This window comes from Nyctereutes procyonoides, unplaced genomic scaffold, assembly GCF_905146905.1.
Source record: "Nyctereutes procyonoides isolate TBG_1078 unplaced genomic scaffold, NYPRO_anot_genome, whole genome shotgun sequence".
In the NCBI taxonomy this organism is placed as follows: Eukaryota; Metazoa; Chordata; class Mammalia; order Carnivora; family Canidae; genus Nyctereutes; species Nyctereutes procyonoides.
This window is the reverse complement of record NW_026575032.1, coordinates 18,685,629-18,709,009: the sequence shown is the minus strand read 5'-3', so window position 1 is coordinate 18,709,009 and position 23,381 is coordinate 18,685,629. Positions and strand designations below refer to the sequence as shown.

Genomic DNA, 23,381 nt, shown 5'->3' with positions numbered 1-23,381 from the left:
GCGCTCTCTGTCGCAGCCCCGCAGATGGCTGCCCTTCACACCTGCTGTGGGATGAATAAACCTTGTGAAAACTCTCTTGGTTTGAGGCTCATGGCCTCAGACACATCACTGGATTCCCTGCCTTACTAGGGTCACCTAAGGGTGGTACGCCCCTCATTTCATGAGGATTTCAACTTGTAATCCACTGCCTGTCCTTGTGAGAGGAGCACAACTCCTCTCACACATCCTGTGATTTAATAGCTGCATAAATTATCTTTTCAGTTCCTGGGCCTCTCAGGCTTTTCTCTGCCCTACTTTAGCAACCCGCTCCCTTGGTCATCTCCTACATCTTGTCATCCATCCCACGCCTCCAGAATCTTAAAGTACTCTATTTTCTGTTTTCCATCTCATATCGTGCCAACATACTCCTTGTAGTTGTTCATTGATCCTAAAGTCATGTCTGTACCCTTCATGACCCCTTCTCCCCTATACACTCTTCTTTCCTTATCCATGAGGTTGCATGGTCCATCACTTAGGAATCACCAAACAATTCCCTTACATATAGCCTCAACTCCTGGGTCTCTCTTCAGTTACTATACTCCCTGGGCAAAATAAGGAAAGATAGATGGATAGGTAGATAGATAGATGATAGATAGATAGATATAGATAGATAGATAGATAGATAGATGATAGATAATAAATAGATAATAGATAGATGATAGATAATAGATGGTACATAATAGATGATAGATAATAGATGATAGATGACAAATAGATAATAGATGATAGATAGATGATAAATAGATAATAGATGATATATGGTGGATAGATGGTAGGTAGATAACAGATGATAGATGATAGATAATAGGTAGATAGATGATAAATAGATAATAGATGATAGATAATGATAGATGATAGATAATAGATGATAAATAGGTAATAGATGATATATGGTAGATAGATGATAGGTAGATAGATAACAGATGATAGATAACAGATGATAGATAATAGGTAGATAGATAATAGATGATAGATAGATAATAGATGATACATAATAGATGATACATAATAGATGATAGATGATAAATAGATGATAGATAATGATAGATGATAGATAGATAATAGATGATAAATAGGTAATAGATGATATATGGTAGATAGATGATAGGTAGATAGATAACGGATGATAGATAATAGATGATAGATGATACATAGATAGATGATAGATAAAACAGAAATAAAAGCTACAACAACAACAAATGGACGAATTCAACCTTTTCTTCACCTACTGCATACATGCCTCCCTGCAGTTGAGCCGGCCATAACCCGACTACTGTGCTCACAGATTTCGTTCGGTTCCTAACTCCCTGCTGTTGTTGGCTAGTTCTCGGTTTCCCTGGTCCATTTGCTCTCCCACTGTCGTGCACCGTTACTTTACACCTCCTTGTTCCCAGAACCTCCACAATATCTCCCCTCTTCCTCATTCTCAGCTGATTTATCTGGTTTCTGTTTCATTGAGAAGAGGAATTTGACAATTTCCCATGCTGTATTTACCAACCTACCGACATGCACCCCACATGCCTTCCCACTATTAGGGATAAATTCTGCTTCATGTCTAAAGTCAGTCCCTCCGCTCCTGTTTAGATTCCATCTCTCCTCCTCTATCTAAGAACATTATCCCCTTTTACTCTTGCGTCCTACATTATTCCCTCTCTACTAGATCATGTCCGTTAGCATGAAAAATGCCACCCAGGCTCCCACATCTTCTAATTCATGCTCATTTCCCTACTCTTCTGTATAGACGAACCATTTCAAGAGCTGTCCCCACTTTGCCTGCTCTCATTCTCCTGAATCCATTCTCACGAGGATTTCATTGCTATCACTTTACCGAAACAGCTCTTGTCACGATCACCTCCATGTTGCTAAATCCAATGGAAATTTCTCAGTGGTCCTCTCCTCGGCACACCTGCACGGGATCACTGTCTCCTTCAAACACATTCTTCAGTTGAGATTTAGTTGAGAAGATTTAAAGATTTAGTTTAGTTTCTTTAGTTGAGATATTAAACTTTTTCTCTTCCTACCATTAGGATGCTGGCTACTACTCTCATTTCTTTTGCGTGTTGCTTCTCATCACCCCGAATTCTAAACTTTGAGATATCCCGTATCTGAAGCTAGATATAAACCTTTCACTTTTCATTCATTCACTCCCACCCAGTTTCAAAGCTTTTGATATCATCAATATTCTGCTGGTCCATCAGATCCTCATATTTTTATCTCTATTCCTTGACTGATCCCTTGAACTCCAGGACTCCCATATCCATCCACCTGATGTCTTTACTTGACCTTTATTACTTTTTTTAAGATTATATTTGTTTATTCTTGAAGACACAGAAAGAGAGGAAGAGACTCAGGCAGAGGGAGAAGTAGGCTCCATGCAGGGAGCCCAATGTGGGACTCGATCCCAGGACCCCAAGATCACGCCCTGAGCCTAAGGCAGATGCTGAACCACTGAGCCACCCAGGTGCCCCTTTACTTGACTTTTAAATAAATGTCTCACACTTAAAATGTTCAAAACTGAACTCCTCATTCCTGTTCGCTGCTTACTCCTTCCCCTACAATCCTATTTATCCTCAGTCTTCCCATCTCAAGACATTGCAATTCCGCCCTTCCCATTGTTCATGCCCTAGTCTCTAGTCTCTGATTCCTCTTTCTCTTATTCTTTATATCCAACCAGTCACACAATCTAGTTCATTCTACCTTCAGAATAGAAATAGAATCTGATGTGTCTCAACTTCATCCTAATTTCTTCTAACTCACTTCCATGCTTCTCTCTTTGCTTCCCTGTAGTCTGTTCTCTGCACGGCAGCCCAGATTCTCACTTTATTTATTTTTTTATTATTTTTTTTCCAGATTCTCACTTTAAAACTTAGTGTCAGTTCAGAATCTTCTTTCAATCCACCACCTCACTCACAGAGGCAAAGTTCTTAGAGTGGCCTGTGGAGCTCTAGATGATGTCATTCACCATTGCTTGTGGCAGGCGGAATGCAAAGATGTCCCCTAAGGGTCCTACCTCCCTGGTGTACTTGCTGTACATAATACTTTTTCCCTGAGTGTGGGCGGGACCTTTGAATATGATAGGATAGTTACCCCATATGCTAAAGCTGATGGGATGATCTCTCCAGTCATTATACCTAGTGGCTGGGATAACCTTGTCTAAGATACCATCTCAGCAGACTCGAGACAGAGATTCTCAACTGGCCTTGAAAAAGCAAACTGCCCTCTTGTGAACCACCTATGGAGAGGGCCGCTACCTGGTAAGACCCCAAGGGTGACCTTAAGGGGGTGAGTGTCAGTGATCTCAGCTGATAACTAGCAAGAAAATGGGGACGTCAGTCATTCAGCCACAAGGAAATAAATTCTTCCAACAACTTGATTGAGGTAGGAGGTGGATTCTTACTTAGTTTCCATGACGCATGAGAATGCAGCACAGCCTACGTCTTGATTTCATTCTCAAGAGACCCTGAGTTGAGGACATGGCCCAGACTTCATATTTATAGAAACTGTAAGTTTGTGGTCATTTGTTATGCTGCGATATAAAAGGAATGCATTCCTCTCTTCCTTAGTCATCTTCTGCTCTTTTTCTACCCTACCCAGCTTTAGCCACATTGGTGTCTTTGTTCTTCCTTGAAAATGGGGACCACCAGGTTCCCAGGCCTTTGGCCCATCTGTTTCTTCTGCTTGAAAAGATTTCCCCCCAAGAAAGATCTATGGCTTCCTTCCGTCCTTGCCTCAGGTGTTTGTTCCAATGACATTGTATTAGATAGGCCCTTCCCGACCACCGAATACAAAGTAGTAGTCCCAACTCAGTGCTCATCCACCTTTGTATCCTGCTTAATTTTTTCTTTGTGGCATTTATCATATTCTCATGTCTCATTTATTTGTTTACCATGAGAGTCTAAATTCCATGAGTTAGGGATTTTGATTTTGTTCTCTGTTGCCGCTGTCCTTATGCATGGAATAATGCTTACAACATAGTAGGCCCTTAATAAATGTTTGTGAATGAATTAATATATTCTGGTTTGTGGCCTTCTTCTTCTTTTTTTTTTTTTTGGCCTTCTTTTTAAAGAGTTTTTGGTTTAAAATATTGTCATATTAAAGGAGAAAAAAAAGAAAAAATATTTTTAAAACCACAGAATTTTATAGCTTAATAACAGAAGAATGTAAAGCAAATCCAAATGCAGTTAAGCTTAAAAATATAGACACTAAGAATTGCTTGGTTTCAGAGTGCATGCCCCATTGTGCAATTTAAAGCTGAGTGAATTTCTTACTACAAAGGTTTGAAATACATTATACTCTAAAATTATGTTTATACACTGTAAAACTTTGACCATATACTGTATAACTTTTTTAATGCTAGCTTTTTTAAAAAAAAAAACTCTTACCACTATTTCCTACCATTAAGAAACTGACATAAACCCAAAAGCACAATTCTGATACAAATATATATAATTCAAAATCTGAGGATTGGATATTGACCCATCACTAGTATTTAATACTAATTATTTAATAATCATCTGCTTTAATTCTCCATGCCTGTTATCTTTGGAATGTTTTTAAAATGTCTTAGAATATTTTGATTTGCTTAGTGATATTTGCAAACCATTCTTATAAAGTTTCTGCTCCAGAAGTGTATCTAATTTTAGTAAGAAAAAATGGTCTTGGGGCCCCTGGGTGGCTCAGTCAGTTAAGGAGCTGCCTTCTGCTCAGGTCATGATGTCTGGGTCCTGGGATGGAGCCTCACATGAGGCTCCCTGCTCAGTGGGGAGTCTGCTTCTCCCTCTCCTTGGACCCTCCCCCTGCTTGTGCTCTCTCTTTCTCTCCAGATAAATAAATAAATAAATGAATAAATAAATAACTCACTCTTTTTAAAAAATGATCTTAAAAGTGTGTGCGTATGTGTATGCATGGCTTTAAAGAAATGTCTGCATTAAGTCATTTCCCCAGCAATTTAAGCATAACCTCCTATGGTTTCTTTTTCCCTACTTTCCATTCTCTTCCAATAATCTCTGCTTAATTGGTGTTCTTTTCCTCTCAATCTTCTTTCTCTCTCTTACTCAAAATAAAAATTCATATGAATAAATATCAGAAAATCAATTGACCTAACAAAAAGCCTTAGCCATAGTTTCTCTTTTGCAGGTCTAAACATGAGTAATTTTATTTATTTATTTATTTATTTATTTATTTATTTATTTATTTATTTATTTTAAAGATGAGTAATTTTAGACAAGAGGTTTATCCCATGAATTGGAGTCATTGCCTTGGGAAGTCACTGAGTTTCCTGCAGGAGCACCTTCCTCTCCAGTCTGATGAGATATTCCCCATGGTTCATGTGAATCTTTTCTCTCTCCTCGGACACTCTATGTTAGCAGATATCTTGGAAGTGTAGAGCATGGGGTAAATTGACACTTCGACTCAGCCATTTCAAATCAATGTTGTCAGAAATTAAGAGACTTCATTCGTGTGGAAAAGGATGACCTTTTAATAATTTGGATTCTGTATTCCCAGACTAACTGGATGTTTTTATTTGCTGTTAATTCATTATCGGAGAAAATGGCTATGTCCTTTCTCATTCATTCTATTTTGTAAATTAATGTACATTAAAATGGACTTTTTGTTGTTGTAAAGTTCTAGCAACACGTGTAGATTCTCGTAACCACCATCGTAATCAGGAAACAGAACTGTTCTCTCACCACAGAGAAGCTCCCTCCTGCTGCCCCTTCCATTCATGCCTCCACCCATGCCAAGCCCTGCGGCCACTATGTTCTCTATCACCATAGCCTTTTCTTTTTCAGAAGGATGTATAAATGGCATCATAGAGAACATATCCTTTTGAGACTGGCCTCATTCACTCAGTCTGATGCCTTTGAAATTCATGCAAGTTGTGTATATCAAAAGTCTGTTTTTTTAAATTCCTGAGTACTATTCCATAGTATGGCTGTATCACAGTTGCTTTAACCATTCATACCATTTTCCCCTTCTGGTAGCTCCCGATTTGGACTCAATAGAGCCCCAAGCCTAGAGGTGGCCAGTGGTGTAAACACTGGTGGCCTGGGTGGCTCAGTTGGTTAGGCGTCTGCCTTTGGCTCGGGTCATGACCTCAGGATCCTGGGATCGAGCTCCACATTGGGCTCCCTGCTCAGTGGGGAGTCTGCTTCCCCTTTTCCCTCTGTGATCTCTCTACTCTTGGTCTCTGTCAAATAAATAAATAAAACCTTTAAAAATAAAAAAAAATAAAGGACATTTTGGTGTTTTCTAATTTGGGGTGATTATGAATGAATGGACTTGGCAAAATATTCATATGTAGGTTTTTCTGTGACCCTAAATTTTCAATTCTTTAGGGTAAATAGTTATGATTGGAATTTCTAGCTTCTATGGTAAGTGTGTATTAAGCTGTATAAAAACCCAAAATGCTATTTTTCTCACCAGCAACGTATGAGACTCTCAGTGGTTCTGCACCCTCATCAGCCATGTTGAGATACATAGCGGCGTCCCATCAGGCTTTTAATTTTCACTTCCCTCGTTACCAATGAAGTCACAAAATTTTCCAAGGTTTATTTGCTATCTGTATATCCCCTTTTGAGACATGTTGGTTCAACATTGCCCGTTTATTAAATGGGTTGGTTTTTTGTTGTTGAATTTTGAGGACTCTGTATTGGAAGCACATTCTTTGTGAAATACATAATTTGCCAATATTTTCTTCTAGTCAATAACTTGTCTTTTTTTTAAGATCTTATTTTTTTATTAACTTTTGTTTCAGTTGTGAAATCTAAGCAAAGGATCATTTTTCCCTCAAATGGATGTCTAATTGTTTCAATATTATTTGTTGAAAGGACTACTTACTCTTTTTCCATTGAATTGACTGTAACTTTGTCAAAAAAAAATTTGGTCATGTTGCTTCTGTATTCTGTTTCATTTATCAATATATCTACTCTTTCAACGACACCACACGGTTTTGATTACTGTAGATTTACAGTAAGTCCTAAAATCAGTAAATCCTCCATTTTTGTTCTTTCTTAAAATTACCCTGGCTATTCTGTTTCTTTGCCCTTGTAACTTTTTGAATTAGTTTATCAATATCTAAAAAAAATCTTGCTCGTATTTTGATTAGTATTGCGTTCAATCTATGATCAGTTTGGGGAGAGCTGACATCTCTATAAAGTTGAGTCTTCCGATACATGAACACCACGTCTCACCATTTATTTAAACCTTTGGTTTTTTCCATCAGCACTTATAGTTTTCAGCATATAGATCTTACACACTTTTGCCCTTTGTTTGGATCTACCATAAATGATAACGATTTTTGAAACTTTCAGTTTCCAGTTGTTCATTGCTAGATATTTGTGAGTTGCGAAATTATGTCTGTGAAGCCTTGTACAGTAGTTTCAATATCACTCATATTTTCAAAGCTTTTATTTTTTCATTAGGACCTGTCCTTCATCTTTGTCACCCAGGTGACAGCCTGGGGCCTGGGAGGTGGTCTAGCACATAAATTCTTTCTTAAAGTCTCTGATATGCTATTTTGATCTGTGCACGCACAGCTTGAGGTGAGGCCAGATGTTTATGAACAACATTAAGAAGTCCCTTTCTTGAGCTCCTTCCTCTTCACACTCTCCCTGGCACGTTCCTGTTTCCTGTGGCTTTGTTTTTAGATGTTCCAGCCAGAAATCTGGGGTTTTATTTTCTTCTTTCTGCTTTGCAACTGCACCCTCTTCTGGGGCCAAGAAGCAGAAGAACAGAGAGAAATAAAGTAAAGGGATTCACCCTACACCCTTTGGGTCTTAATTCCCATAGAGAGGAGACTTGCCCTCCTTCATAGTTTTAGGCTCCTGCGGTTCCTCCTTGTTGCCACTTTTACTGCTGCTACCACTGGATGATTTGGGGGCTGGGACATGATAAAGTGGAAAGAAGAAAAGTTATTTCTCAATTCTTCTGAATGTTGGGAAATCCTTTCTCTGTTCTTTGTGCCTGAATTTTGGGGCCTTCTCCTGGAGCCCTCCCTGTTTACACCACTGGCCATGTCTAGGCTTGGGGCTCCATTGAGGCCGGATCGGGAGCTACTAGGAAGGGAAAATGGTGAACTCACTGCTGGTTCAGTGGCATTTAAAATTCTGATCTACGCCAATATGCCTGGTGCTATTTCCTTTGATTCTTCAAATAGCTGCTCTGTGCATCTGTCCAGGTTTAGGATACAGGTTTAGGATACAGTAGAGTGTGCTTCCTCTCTCTTACCTGCAACACTCTATGTACCAATGGGCAGATCATGGCATCCTGTTAATTTTAATGTAATTTTGGTTGCCTATGTATTTACAAGATGCCAATCTTGTTTTATCACCTTGCTTATTACTAGGTATGCCTTAAATTTAAAGAGATAGTTTATACTTCATGTTAATATTGAATCTACGTTTCCAAATACAACTAACATTAAGATAGATAGATGATAGATAGATAGATAGATAGATAGATAGATAGATAGATAGATAGATAGGTAATATAAACGTGAGGAGGGAAAGATGTGCTTTAACTTATTTGTATTAGGATATTTACATTTGAATAGTACTATTTTTAGCAGCAAAGAAGACTCTACTAGCCAATTAGTCTGAAAACTGATAGTCAACATATTTGTGATGTGCTCTCGAAGCTTCACGGCCCAGACTGTATAACTATAGTGGTCATCGCCATACGTTAAAGCATTCTTATACTTACACTGAAGATCTTTTGTTTTTAGTCACATCAATCTTGTGAGATAAGTAAGGTGATTTAGTATATTCCTATTTTATAGCCGGGATGTCTTTCTGGGTGCTGCATTGCCTGCTCACAGTCACATTGCTGTTAGCTGTAGAGTAACCAACCAAGGACTTTGTTTCTCAAAGTTCACTGCATGTTTCACTAAACCGTACTCCACTGTGTAACGGTACATGAGATGGCATGGATCACTTCAAATGAAAAATACTGAGCTGCCCGAAACCCTTGGCAAATTCTGACAGAAGGCTTTGAAAGACAGGCTGTCCTTCAGCCTCTCTGGGTAGACATTGGACAATGTCTAGGGACTTTTAACAGAGAAAAGAAAATAATCAGTAGCAGGTGCACTCTAAGAAGAAAACCTGAAAAAAAAAAAAAAGAAGAAAACCTGACATGGATGAAATAGAAGAAAAGGTTCCTGGAAGGTGGAAGCAGGTTCCTCAATCGTAATGAAAGATAGATGACAGCACTCCTTGGGATGTTGCCATTGTGAAGGGACATTGTGGAGGACCAGTCAGCAGGGTTTAGTGACTCACTGGAAGGCTGGGGCAAGGCGGAGGTAGAGATGGAATATTCCTTGGTTGGGGTCTTTAGATGATGATGCTCTGGATGTGAGTGAGTTGGAGCTTGAGGAAGAGTTAAGTTTCAAGCTTACAGAATGTAAAACATCAGGACAAAAGTGATTCGGAGTTCTAGATCAGGAAATGAGGGCAGATTAGGGAATCTAGAATGATAGCTCCTCATGGAAGGGATAGTAGAATCCTAATAACGGATGGACTTTCCGAAGAAGAGCTCCTAATGAGCGTTAGAGGAGAAAATCAGGGACTAAAACTCGGAGTGTGTAAGCTCTAATGCGAAGAACTACTGAAAGTTTTATTTGAGTAGGAGTTTGAAAGTATTATACGGCTTCTGACATTTATGAATTTCAGCCAGAATAGAGGTGTGCTTAGTCATACATACTTAATGGGACTCTCACTTCTTTGAGCCCTAAGTAAATCTAGCTTCGCCGGGTAAATGTATTCACCAGAAAGATCGTCAGGGTGCACTCACTCACTCACTAGCTCCATTTGTTTACTTATGGCCTCTGTTTATTTTCCTGTCTGGGTGAGATTTGTATTTCCCAGGTACATGTCTAGACAGTTTAAATGCAAGGCATGTCTCACAGCTGAAGATTCCCGTGCACAGCACCAGGACTACTTTATATTCACAAAAACTGACAGTGCTAATGATGGTTTCTCCCCGGATGTTTACAGAGTCATTTGTTGGTTTGCATCTCTGTGGCATTTTCAGAAAAAGGAGTTATTTACATGTTGCTGTTTAACATTTCCAGAGCTTTTTTTTTTTCCTTTTTCGTTTTCTTTTCCCAGTAAGGATGATATAGTAGATGGTGAAGAAGAGGGTCATTAAATTGTCCTTTTTTAAAATTTTCATTTATTCATGAGAGACACACAGAGAGAGGCAGAGACCCAGGCAGAGGGAGAAGCAGGCTCCCTGCGGGGAGCCTGATGTGGGACTCGATCCCGGGACCCCTGGGGTCTCACACCCTGATCCGAAGGCAGGTGCTCAACCGCTGAGCCACCCGGGTGCCCATAAATTGTCCTTTGTTAAAAAGACTGTCCTACAGCTCCTTTCATTCAGTCCTCTAAACATGTTTGTATGTTGCAGCAGATGAGATTGGATATTTCATTAGAAAGCATCAGGGCAGTTATTTCACAGGCAGATTTTGAAGAACCGTCGTCACTAATCTACTCTGCATGCTGCAGATCTGAGTGAGAAGGAAGCATGGATCTGTGTTGCTGAAAATCGTTGTCGTCTCTGTCTTCCAACAAAGACAAACTTCTTCGTCTTCCAACTCGCTGGCAAGGTTAAATATTTAAGTGTACAGTGTGGTTCCCCCCTCTTATTCGCAAGGAATACATTCCAAGACCCTCAGTGGAAAATAGTATCAAATCCTATATACACTATGTGGTTTTCCTATTCATACCTGCCTATGGAAAGGTTTAATTTATAAGTTAGGCACAAAAAAAGGATCAACAACCATAATAAAATAGAACAATTATAACAATATATCATGTAGAAGCTACGAGAAGGTGGTCTTTCTCTCGCTCAAAATAGCTTACTGAGCTCACCCGTCTTCTTGGGGTGATGTGAGATGATAAAAGGCCCCTATGATGAGATGAAGGGAGGAGAATGGCAGAGGAGGTGTGACGTTGCATTAGGCTACGGTTGACTTCCCAATGATGTGTCAGAAGGAGGATCATCTGTTGATCACAGGTAACGGAGACCTCAGAAGGTGGAGCGGTGAGAAGCAGAACCATGGAGAAGGGCACGACTGCATTTGCTGGGTTTAACCAGGAACTTCCATGTCGTGATCAAAACACTGTATCGGCCGTGAACTATTCATCTTTTACTTCTCTTGCAGCTTTCTTGCAGCTTTCTGCATTAAACAGTGGTAATGAACTGCCAAGTGGCTGAAATGGCAGTTTTTTTTTTTTGTTTTGTTTTTTTGTGGTGGTGGTTGTTCACGTAGGCTGAGATAGTTATTCATTACTGTAGCCTATTCTTATTGCCGTATAAATTGCTAGGAAAGTGTGTGAAGATCACTTTTGTTTCTGGGTTCGCTCAAATTTGTTTCCTTGTACGAATGCCAAGATGCTGTGCCATAATGGCAGTTAAAATATATGAGGGTGCATTGGCTATTATAAGAAAAAAAAAAGCCCTTTTATTGGACCCTAAGTGTTCAGTTGCTTCTCTGGGTTGGCATGCATGAGGCCTGTTTGGTTTGCTTGAGGGGAAGGTAGGAAGGTAGAGGGCGAGGGGAGGCCAGGGTGCCCCCGAGATGTTTTCCAAGGCTCTATCAGGGTGTGATGGCCTGTGGTGTCTATGATAGAATCATGTGATAGACTCACAAGAGCAACTAGAGCGCTGGACGTGAGTGCTGATATTAGGGAATAGCTATTTGGGAGCAACTCTTTGTTCTCCAGCAAAGGAAAGTGAAATGCAGAGGTCTAGAGTGATATGTCCCTGGTCACATAGCTAGTTTGTGGCTGATCTGGAAGTAGTGCTTGGATTTCTCTCTCTCTCTTTTTTTTTAAGATTTATTTTTATTTATTTATTTATGAGAGAGAGAGAGAGAGAGAGAGAGGCAGAGACACAGGCAGAGGGAGAAGCAGGCTCCACGCACCGGGAGCCCGATGTGGGACTCGATCCCGGGTCTCCAGGATCGCGCACTGGGCCAAAGGTAGGCACCAAACCGTTGAGCCACCCAGGGATCCCCAGTACTTCGATTTCTTGATTCCCTGGCCCAGACGTCTCTTCTCTATATCTTCCATGCAGAGGTGATGATTTCCACTAGATAAACTCTGGTATAATTTTGGTGTTGAATAATGCCTAAGCACTTATTACTAGCGTCCCGAACCTAATGGGCGATAAATTGAAAGCATAATTAAGAATTGAAGAATGATTTTTTTTCTAAATCTGTGGGCAATCGCCTTTGAAACAGCCTTTGGAAACATGATGCTTCGATCATGACTCTCCTGATTGAAGAGACATGTTGAATATCCATACTTTGTGTGTGTTAAGTCGTTGCAGTATAAATTAGGAAAAAAAAAAAGCTCCTGCATTTTACGTTCCAGTTCATTGACTGGGAGGATGAACCGTGCTTTGGGCGTCTTGGATCAGCTCTTTAGTTTATTTTTTTATTTTAATTTTTTTAGCTCTTTAGTTTATAACCTGGATTCCCCATTTTATCTCCCACAAGTCTCAGATGAAGAGAGATGCTTTAAAGCAGTCAGAACTTCCTATCCGAAATGGTTTGGGAAAAAAGAAAAAAAGATTCTAGAATCATTCTAGCATCACTAGATGAAGCAAGCTCTGCTTGCTTTGTTTCTGCTCTGGGACTAAGTGGAGGCCTGTAGGAGATAAAGTCAAGTAGGAAACTAGGAAACCCTGAGGGCATTAAAGTTATTTAAAAAAAATAGGCAGATAATTGTGGGTTTTTTCTTTTTTCTTTTCTTTTCTTTTTCTTTTTTTCTTTTTTTTCTTTTACTTTTCTTTTTTTCTTTTTTTTCCTTTTTTTTTTTTTTTTTTTTTTTTTAAGATTTTATGTATTCAGTTGACAGAGGAGAGAGGGAGAGGCCGGCAGAGGCAGAGGGAGAAGCGGCTCCCGGGGGAGCAGCGCCCATGGGGGGCTCGATCCCGGGACTGGGTGCCCGGCTGCTGGGAGCCTGTGTCTCTAAGGGCGCCGTCCCCACCACGGTCCCGGATGCGGTCGCAGTGCCCGTTGCAGAGGGACGGCCGCCAAGTGGCCTGCGCCACCCGCAGGACAGAGCGGCGCATCGGTGCCCCAGCTGGGACTGTCACCACCGTAGCCCTGCGCCTCCTGTAGGGCTTGGGGCCAAGCCCGCCGCCCCGACAATGGGACGCTCATCTCCATTTACGAAGGAAGCTTCGTGGTGTTAAGTCCCTTAAGGTGTTTGCCCGTCACTCAGGGCCAGGTGGCCCCGAGGCGCGGCGCCCGCCCTAACGGCGAGCCACAGGCTGGTTCACCCCGGGCCCAGGGACAGGCCGTGGGTCTGCCCCTGTTTCAGATCGTCAGGCCGTTCTTTGGGTTTGGGCAGCGAGAGCGCTTAGAAAGTCAGGCCTGAGCCTTGCATCCCTGGGAATGAGGCTGGCTCGATGGTGCAAGCAGGGATCTGTAAGCAGCTCCTGGGAGAAGAAAAAGGGTCCGAAATTGTCAGAGGTGATCAGCGAGGGGGGAGGAGAACCTGCAAGCGTCTGGAAAAAGCAAGGAGAGCTCCTATTGAGCTCTTTATTGGGTACTGAAGAGTTGTACAGAGTAAGTCACTACATGATTTATGAAAAGTCATTATGTCTTTTTCCAGCGGGAAAATGGAATAATGAAATTTTTTTAACTACCCCAGAATTGAAGCTAACGCCGTTGTTCGCAAAATCACGGATTAAAGTGTCCTCTATATACACATCTTCTTTGTGAAGAACGTTTAAAAGTCTTTATACTAATTGCAAATAATTGAATCAGTGTGATGATTTCCACTGATTTGAAAGTCACCAAAAAGCATTTTAGTTCATATTTTGATAAGAAATCATAATATGCTGCTTAACAAGTAAATCACTTTTCTTTTTTGTGTTCACGATTTTTATGTTATCACATTATGACGTTAGGTGTGCGTATGTCACCAGAATGCTCCTATTTCAATTTCTTTAAAAGCATTGAATTCAAAAGGTATGTCTTAATTTATGTTTTTTATATTTTATATATTTTATTTTTTTATATTTTTATGTTTTGAAACTTGCCATGATTTAGTAACATAATTGGGTTTCCTTTTCACCTAACGTTCATTGTTTTAATTGGTATTTTGGTAAACTATACAAATTTTCCTAATCCCCTTTTCTGACATCTTTAATGATAAAATACTGGCGTTTAGAAGGAATTGGCTGAAAGAAAGGCACCATTTGTATCCCAATTAAAATTAAAAACAAATTTCAGGGAAAGACATCATGGAAGAAACTGAAGCATCGCATCTCTAGTATTAGTTAGACCTGGGAAGAAGTCATGGCAAAATGTCATGCCTGGGGGGTGGCTTGCTTACCTATTCTCAAAATGAGATTTTTTTTTTTTATTCTCAAAATGAGATTCAAGGGCAAAATGTCATTTGTGTCACACAGTTCCCACGTGACGGTGACACCATTTATTCTGTATATTTTCTTGCCCGGGGAAAAGAAATGAGAGGATCTTAAAGGAGGGTAGTTATTCATTTTGTCCTTATCCTTCATTGTTGTGAAGCAGGAAATTCGTATGTTGACGACGATAATGATGATGGAAATCTTCTTGATAAAATCATCATCATCATTAAATAGAGAAGGGTTTATCGATGACCAACAGAGATAGGAAGAAGATAGAACCTGGATTTCTGGTTCTGACACCTCGTGACCTTAGACGAGCCTCCCCATCTTTTTGAATCTCCGACTCCCGATCTGACCAGGGAAAGGCCGGTACTGGAGCAGGTCGGCGGTCGATGCGGGCTCCGCGTGGCCCTAACTTTCCCGCCTTCGCCGGCGGAGCCTCCCTTAACCTCGTCTCTTACACAACGGTGCTGGGGAAGGCGCCGGATCGGGTCTGTGGCCCGTGGCCTCGACAGGCAGGACTGTAGGGCTGCGTCCCCTCTCCCGTCCTGTGCAGCTGTAGCTGCCGCAGCAGGTGCGCCCCGCGCAGTCGGCGCCGCGTCTGCGCTCAGGGCCCGGAGGCCCCGCCGTCCTCAAGCAGCTTCGACCCTCCGTGCACCTGCCTCGTAACCCCCGCTTGGCTTTCTTTTCTAACCAAAAATAACAGCGACCCTATCAACGGGTTTGAATGTTTTCAGACTAGGTTCGTTTCATGGAGCAGCAAGGAAGGTGAATAGCTCCACCTGCGGTCTCCAGAAACGCGCGCGTGTGGGCTTCCGTTAAGCAGAGAGGATTCTTACCTTCCCATTTCATTTGTTTTTTGGTTGCAGGACTTCAGATGGTGGCAAAGTTGTTGGCACCATAGAAGTCAGTGTCGTGAAGATGGGGGAGATTGAGGACGGGGAAGCCGACCACGTCACGACAGATGTGCAGGGACAAAAGGTAGGTCCCTCAGCTCGGTGCACAGATGACGTCGGAAATGATCAGTTTTGCCCGAGGCCTGAGCCGCCAACACCCCTGTGCGGCATGAAATCTCACTGTTCAAAAGCAAAATGGGAAACCAGCCGTGCACTGGAGGGCTGTGGGAACCCCCGGAGCCGGGCCTCCGTGCACGGAGGTGTGCAAAGCCACGCGGCCCTCGGGAGCACCTTCCTCTTGGCCCTGGCTCCCACGTGGAGCACGAGCGTCCTTCACTGCTGCGTCCCGCCCTGATTAACCCCACGTGAGATGCACGGAAGGTTCTGGGAGGGCTATTGCCCAAAGTCGCCACTTCTCCACTCTCCAAACCCTCTTTAGAAACACACGGACTATGAGTTTAGATCCCGTTTATATGTGAAGGTGAAGAGATTTGGTAATGTTCTTGCCCGGTGACATTGCAGGGAGAAGAGCGGGGACAGCGTGGGGCCTTGGAGGAGGGGCCGCACCTGCCGCAGGTGCAGCCCCCCCCCCCCGAGGCTGAGGATGGAGGCCCCGTGCATAGCAATGTGTGTCCACGATTTTTACCTTCTTTTCTCTGACAAAGGGAAGCAACCTAAGTATGAATCGAAATTCCTGTCTTAGGAATGCAATTGCCTATTTATATCTGGGAAGATTCTCTATTTCCGCCATATATATCCCTACTTCTCATAAATGAGCGTCTTCTGATGATACGGCCTTTGGCGACTTCCTTCCCGGCTCAGTGGAGCACGCTTGATCTGCGGTGCTAGGAGGCATCTTCATGGGAGAGGGGGGTTCTCTAACACAACAAAGATTTTGCAAAAGAAAGCTAGGACCGCCCTTCAAAAGATTGGGGGTGACTGGGTGACGGGCACTGAGGGGGGCACTTGATGGGATGGGCGCTGGGTGTTATTCTATATGTTGGCAAATTGAACACCAATAAAAAATAAATTCACAAGAAAAAAAAAAGAAGAAATCCTTGGGGGAATCTTAACATAAAAAAAAAAAAAGAATATTGTTTTTGCCCCGGAATAGGCGAGGGCCTTATCTGCTGGGCCGATCCTGGTTCTTCTCCCCCTCACAGGCTGCTGGAGATCATGAACATGTTCTAGGGAGGCCCGGAGTCTGAATAGGGTTGCCTGGAAATGCACAGGCTGTCGTGGGGGCAGCGGGTCATGTTGAGATCCGTGTGCCGGCTCCCGGGGTGTGTGCCTCTGGGCCCCACCGACGCCCCACCGACGGGGTCCCTTCCTTCAGTCCTTCCTTTGTGGTTCTGTATACAATGCATAGCGGTCACCACCGCATGGAAGCTTCCATCAGGATCAAGGAGGCCAGACCTGGGGGCCCGGTGGGGGACTGAGGCCGGGAGTAGGACACCACTGGCAGGAACGCCTCCCGTTGCAGCGGAGGCCTCCCTTGCCGGCTGCAGATCTCTTCCCGGCCGCTCTCTGTGCTCCTCAGAGCTCCCCCCGCCACCCCCCTATGGTGTCGCTATTACGAGGTTGTGCCGGTTGAATCAGACTCTTCCTAAACGGAGAACTTGAAGCCCAGGGCTGTGCCCCTCCAGAGCCCCTCATAGTGCTGCCTCCGCGCCGTGTCCTCCCGTGGCCTTCCCTTGGCACAGCCACTGAGCTCTGCTGTCTCCTCCTCTTCCCACAAGCCTGATAGGGTTAGAGCCCCACCTTGATCACATCGGGTTAGAGCCCCCCCACGCTTATCACATTGGGTTAGAGCCCCCCACCCTGATCACATTGGGTTAGAGCCCCACCCTGATCACATTGGGTTAGAGCCCCACCCTGATCACATTGGGTTAGAGCCCCCCACCATGGCTTATCACATTGGGTTAGAGCCCCCCTACACTTGTTAGATCCCATTGGTTTAGAGCCCCCACCCTGTATCACATTGGGTTAGAGCCCCCCACACTTGGTGATCACACTGGGTTAGAGCCCCACCTTATCCATTGGTTAGAGCCCCACCCTTATCACATTGGGTTAGAGCCCCACCTTATCACATGGGTTAGAGCCCCCCACCCTTATCACATTGGGTTAGAGCCCCCCACCCTTATCACATTGGGTTAGAGCCCCCCACCCTTATCACATTGGGTTAGAGCCCCCCACCCTGATCACATTGGGTTAGAGCCCCCCACCCTTATCACATTGGGTTAGAGCCCCCACCCTTATCACATTGGGTTAGAGCCCCCCACCTTTATCACATTGGGTTAGAGCCCCCCACCCTTATCACATTGGGTTAGAGCCCCCCACCCTTATCACATTGGGTTAGAGCCCCCCACCTTTATCACATTGGGTTAGAGCCCCCCACCCTTATCACTTTGGGTTAGAGCCCCCCACCCTTATCACATTGGGTTAGAGCCCCCCACCCTTATCACATTGGGTTAGAGCCCCCCACCCTTATCACATTGGACTTGAATCACCTCCACAAAAGCTGTCTCCAGATCCCGTCCCGTCGGGTGTTGGGGCTTCCACGTAATGAATTTTGAGGAACACAATCCAGCTCGTGACAATATCCCTGATATAAAATACTGCATTTTTAGAATATTTTATTTATTTATGTCTTTATGTACATGCCTATTTTTTTATGAGAGCGAGAGCAAGAGGGGCAAGTGAATGGGGGGAAGGCAGAGGGAGAGGGAGAGGATCGCCAGCAGACTCCCGCTGAGCGCGGAGCCCATCACAGGGCCTGATCCCACAGCGCTGAGGTCACGGCCTGAGTGGAAACCACGAGTCGACGCCCAAGGGACCGAGCCCCCCAGGCGTCCCCGGCTTGAACTTTTACTCGATCCGTGCTCCGACACAGTGACGGAAGAGACAGCCCTGAAGTCACACAGCTGGAGAAAGGAAGATTCACGAAAGAAACAGTGACGTGGACGTCTCACAGAGCGTGCCGCGTAGGTGAAACATCGCATTAGGTATCCGGTCTCTTTTTTTTTTTTTTTTAAATCTTTGGAGTCATTTTGGGCTCATTTCTTTCTCTTTCACTCCCAGGGAGTGTCAGCAAGTCCTGACTTTATAAGTATATCCAGCCCCCGGTGACCTGCGGGCCCGTCCCTCCTAGGACGTCACAGACGTTTTCATAGCCGTCTCTTAAAGGTCCCTCCTGCCGCCCTCCCGCCACCCCCATCATCATAGTCTGTTCTCAGCGAAGCGCTTATTAAAACGTAACGCGGACCATGTCATTCCCCCGGTGGCTTCTCCGCTCCCTAAAAGTGTGCACCGAAACCCTTCCAGTGACCCCCGTAAAGCCCTGCGAGCGTTGGCCCCCGTGGCCCACTCTTCGCTCACCTTCATCCGGCCTCGCGACCTTCTTGTCCGTCCGTTGAACATTCCAGGTGCGTTTCCACGTCCGGCCCGTTGCTTCACTTTTCAGTCTGCCTTTGTAGCGTTTTCCCCAGGTAACCGTGTGCTCCAGGCCCTCGCTTCCTTCCGGTCTATTTGCAGAATGTCACCTTCTCACCTGCCTTCTCTCCCCGTATCCAAAACCGTGACGTCTACCGGAGATTTTCTGCCTCCTCTCTCTGCGTTATTTTTGTCCTCCGTCCGTCCCGCTCTCTGCCATCACGCGGACTTTATGCATCTCATTCATTGTCTAGGCCCCTCACCAGAATTAAATTTCACGAGAGAAAGGTGTTGTCTGCTTTACCGCCCAGCGCCCAGGAGGGAGCCTGGCACAGGAAAAATGAGGGAATGAGTCAACGAGGTCAGTTTTACCTTGAAGAAACAAAAATCCAAAATTGCCTCCCAGAAGGGACAATATTCGGACGAACGGGTTGGTCCATTGATAAAGGCTGGAGTGGGAATGCCGTAGAGTGTGGAATCATGAAGGAAGGAGGAAGGAATTGTTTAAAAGCAACCTTTGGCTTAACTATTCAAGAAAGACAAATGGTACCAGGGAAAGAAGAATGAGCAAGCAAAATCATCAAATCAGGTGATAGGCAGAAAAAGCAATGTAGTAAGAGCCAATGGATCCAGTGAGATGGCCCTAGAGCTCCCGTCTGCCATGCCACGGAGGTGACTTGGCGTCTCGTCGGGGAGGAGGCCGGGGGCAGGAATCCTCCAGTGAGGCTCTGCGGGGGCCGAGGTCAGCTCCTGCCTTCGCTCCCCTTCCGGCTCAGTGTCTGTGTCCCATTTGAATGTGGCACAAGACTAAGGGACAAAGTCGTGATTTCTATAAAACGTGCATTTATGACAGCGACAAAGATGGCGTAAATGGACTCATAATACATCTCTTTTTACTGCGAGCCTAACCTCATGAGTATTTTGAAGACTTGCTGACCCTGTCAGGTCATCTTGCCCTGTTTTGAAGTGTTCTATTTTATTTTATTTTATTTTTTTAGATTTAAGGATATTTATTAGCCATGGCCAGGGAAAAGGTAGGGCTCTAAGGCAGCTAAGGGCCATCTTGAAAGGCTCCATCCCTTTATGTTTCCCAAATAGAAAGTTGAAAATAATATAACTGACTTGACTTACCTTATACAATATCCGCAGACGTGTAATATTCATGATGCATTCATCAGACAATAGTGCCTTCTATGTTGTAGGCATTCGGCTAGGTTGTGGGAATTCAGCAGGCACAGGTGCTGCCTTCTAGGGAAGCAAACAGTAGCACAATAATACTGTTGACCAAATGGTACTATATGTCATAGGAAATAGAAGGGTACAAGGGCTAGGGGATGTGGGCTGTGGCCATTTATCCTGGGTGATCAAGGATAGATTCACTGGTAATATATCTGAACCAGAACGTGCATGATATAAGGGACCAAGACATGGATCTCTGAGAGGAACGAGCATTTGGGCAGAGTGAAGAGCAAGAGCAAAGGCCCTGAGGTAGCTGCGAGCCTGTCATCTGAAGGAACGCCAAGGACACTGCTGTGACTGGAACCGGGGCTTGCAAAAAAAAAGTGGTAGGAGTGGGAGGTGAGGTCCACAGGCGGGGGAGACGGACTGTACACTGCCTTATAGGCATTAGACCCTGAGCTACATGGATTTTTGAGTGCGAAAGGATCGGATTCATGTCTCAAGAAGACCATTCTGGCTGTTGTGTTGAGTGTGGCCTGAGAAGAAGCAAGAACGGAAAAAGAAAAAACAGAGCCCGTTTATCACAAAGACTCAAGGCAGAAACGAAGACAAGCTGAAGGGTTGAATCAGAGAAAGTGAAATGTGGCCCGACTCCAGGTACAAAGGGAAAACCAAAGAACAAAATTACCATCCATGGTGACGAGGAAAATTGAAAGGGGCAGGTGCAGAAGGACCCGAGATTTTGAGAGGTTAGCTCTGAAATTTGAAATAGATGCGGGCAGTTGGAGGTTTAAGTCTGGAATCCACGGGAGGTGTCCCCGCTGGGATTATATGTTGGTGAGGGTCAGATGGTGTTTGGTTGGTATTTAGACCATGAGACTGAGAGAGATCACCGGAGTAGAGCCATCTGCATATTTTACACTCTTAAAATTGGTATTTATGTGGATTTTGTCTATTGATATTTACTGTATTACGGATTTTGCTCACTTAGGTTATATCTCTGGATATTTATCGTATTAGAAATTCAAACTAGAAACGTTTTAAAACGGAAGGGTCCACAAGCACACATACCACTAGCTGTCAGATGAGGGCCCCGTGTCCTAGGGCCTCTATAAAATTCCACGATATGCTGATAAGAGAGAGAAGCAAACAGTGTTTTATTATTTATTTATTCATTCATTCATTCATTCATTCATAGCATAACACCCAGTGCTCATCCCATCAAGTTCCCCCCTCAGTGCTCGTCACCCAGTCACCCCAGTCCCCTTGCCCACCCCCCCTTCCACTGCCCCTTGTTTGTCTCCCAGAGTCAGGAGTCCCTCATGTTCTGTCTCCCTTTCTGATATTTCCCACTCATTTTTTCTCCTTTCCCCTTTATTCCCTTTCACTATTTTTTATATTCCCCAAATGAATGAGACCATATAATGTTTGTCCTTCTCCGAATAGTGTTGTAGTACTCTCATGGAAATGATTTTGTCTTCACCCTCTGCTAGATGTCGCAGACGATGGAAAGACAAGATTATCAGGGACCCCGGGAGACTGCAGACCAAACTTTGACAACCATGATTTATTTTTTTGTTTTGTTTTTTATTATTTATTTATGATAGTCAGAGAGAGAGAGAGAGAGAGAGAGAGAGGCAGAGACACAGGCAGAGGGAGAAGCAGGCTCCATGCAGGGAGCCCGATGTGGGACTCGATCCGGGTCTCCAGGATCGCGCCCTGGGCCAAAGGCAGGCGCTAAACCACAGAGCCACCCAGGGATCCCGACAACCATGATTTAAACAATAAACTAATGTAAATGCGCTGGTCTCTGTCATTTACGATCATTGTCCTTACAATTTGGTTAATTTTCCTGCCCAACGCACGGCGAGTTGGCACGGGAGCTGATATTCAAGATCGCTAAGCTCCAGGAGTTTGCATCTTCTCTTATGTTTCTTCTTCTTACCGTCGGATGACGTTTTTTAAAGCGCTCGTCAAAATCAGTAGGGTTACGGCGCCTCGGCGTGTGGTGTTTGCTACTCCAGCTCAGAATCACAAATACGAGGTTGTTACACTGAGAACACACCAGGTGTAAGGGCATATAACCCTGCAAATAGCCTTCATGATGGTAGCAATAAACCGTATACGAGGCCGGAGCCCCCTTAAACCTGTGCTTAATGATTACAAATCATTTTAACTTTTGCGTTCTCTGTAGCATCTAGCACAGTGTAAAAATGACTCTAGGGTAAACTGTAAAAAATAAATGAATGAATGAATGAATGAAAAATAAATAAATAAATAAATAAATAATAAAATAGGCTGAGGAAATAAGAAATATGGGAAATAAATAAATAAATAAGTAAAAAAATAGGCTGAGGAAATAAGAAATACGGCAAATAAATAAATAAATAAATAGGCTGAGGAAATAAGAAATATGGTAAATAAAGAAAGAAATAAAATAGGCTGAGGAAATAAGAAATATGGTAAATAAATAAATAAATAAATAGGCTGAGGAAATAAGAAATATGGTAAATAATAAATGAATAAATAAAATAGGCTGAGGAAGTAAGAAATATGATAAATAAATAAATAAATGAATAAATAAAATAGGCCGAGGAAATAAGAAATATGGTAAACAAATAAATAAATAAATAAATAAATAAATAAAATAGGCTGAGGAAATAAGAAATATGGTTCCTGGCTTCGGAACTCAATTTAAATAGTGACACAGTACACTCAGGAAACAATGTAAGAAAATAATTACAGAGTCCATAGATAAAAAATATGCATTAATTTAGTATATGTTTATCGGATATCTTCGCTTTTTATTCCGTGGAGTTAAATCTTGAAAGCATTGTGAGTGGAGTGGTAAAGTTGCAAAATAAGAATATTATGGGTTAGAATTATCCTGAGTGTCTGCCTTCCAGTGAGATGGGAGATACGAGTGTTTGAAAGTTCTAATTCTGTATCCGTTTGGTAAAATAATGGATGCTCTTATTGGATAGTGGATAATGGATGTTAATAATGGATTTTCTGTTGGAAAACAGTTGACTTTGATTGTGAAAAGGCAGGGCTCCCTCCGTGTAGACAAGCAGGTCTTCAAGATGAGAGCCCGATCCCTGTGAATCATGGACTTCCTTACTAACCGGGTTTAATCTAAACCGTTTCTGTATATATATTGGATTTGATTGGGCAGTAAATGGCCATTATCCATTTTAGAGCAGAACACCGGGATGAGGAATATAAAGTTTATGAAAGGTTATTTTAACAGCCCTATATGGACTGAAAAGAGCAGAGGAAATCCTGGAAATAAGAGAAATAAGGGATTTTAAGTATGTCCAAGCATCACTGCTCATTGCCCAAGTGATTTGGGAAGTGCATTTTCCGAATACCCGTGGATTAAAGGAAGGGCTCACCTGTGGGTTCTCATTTGGTCGGGAAAATGATTTAGACAGCATCAGGTTTTAAGAGCTG

General features: G+C 43.3%; 1 protein-coding gene across 3 annotated transcripts in view; it reads left to right on the top strand.

Moving 5' to 3' along the window:
- Positions 1-23,381, top strand: part of INPP4B (inositol polyphosphate-4-phosphatase type II B) — a 371,833-nt gene that overhangs the window by 147,150 nt on the left and 201,302 nt on the right. For all 3 annotated transcript variants that reach the window (XM_055317016.1, XM_055317017.1, XM_055317018.1), the window contains one exon: positions 15,291-15,402. In XM_055317016.1, coding sequence (XP_055172991.1) covers positions 15,291-15,402 — 112 coding nt within the window. The remainder of the gene's footprint in view (positions 1-15,290; positions 15,403-23,381) is intronic.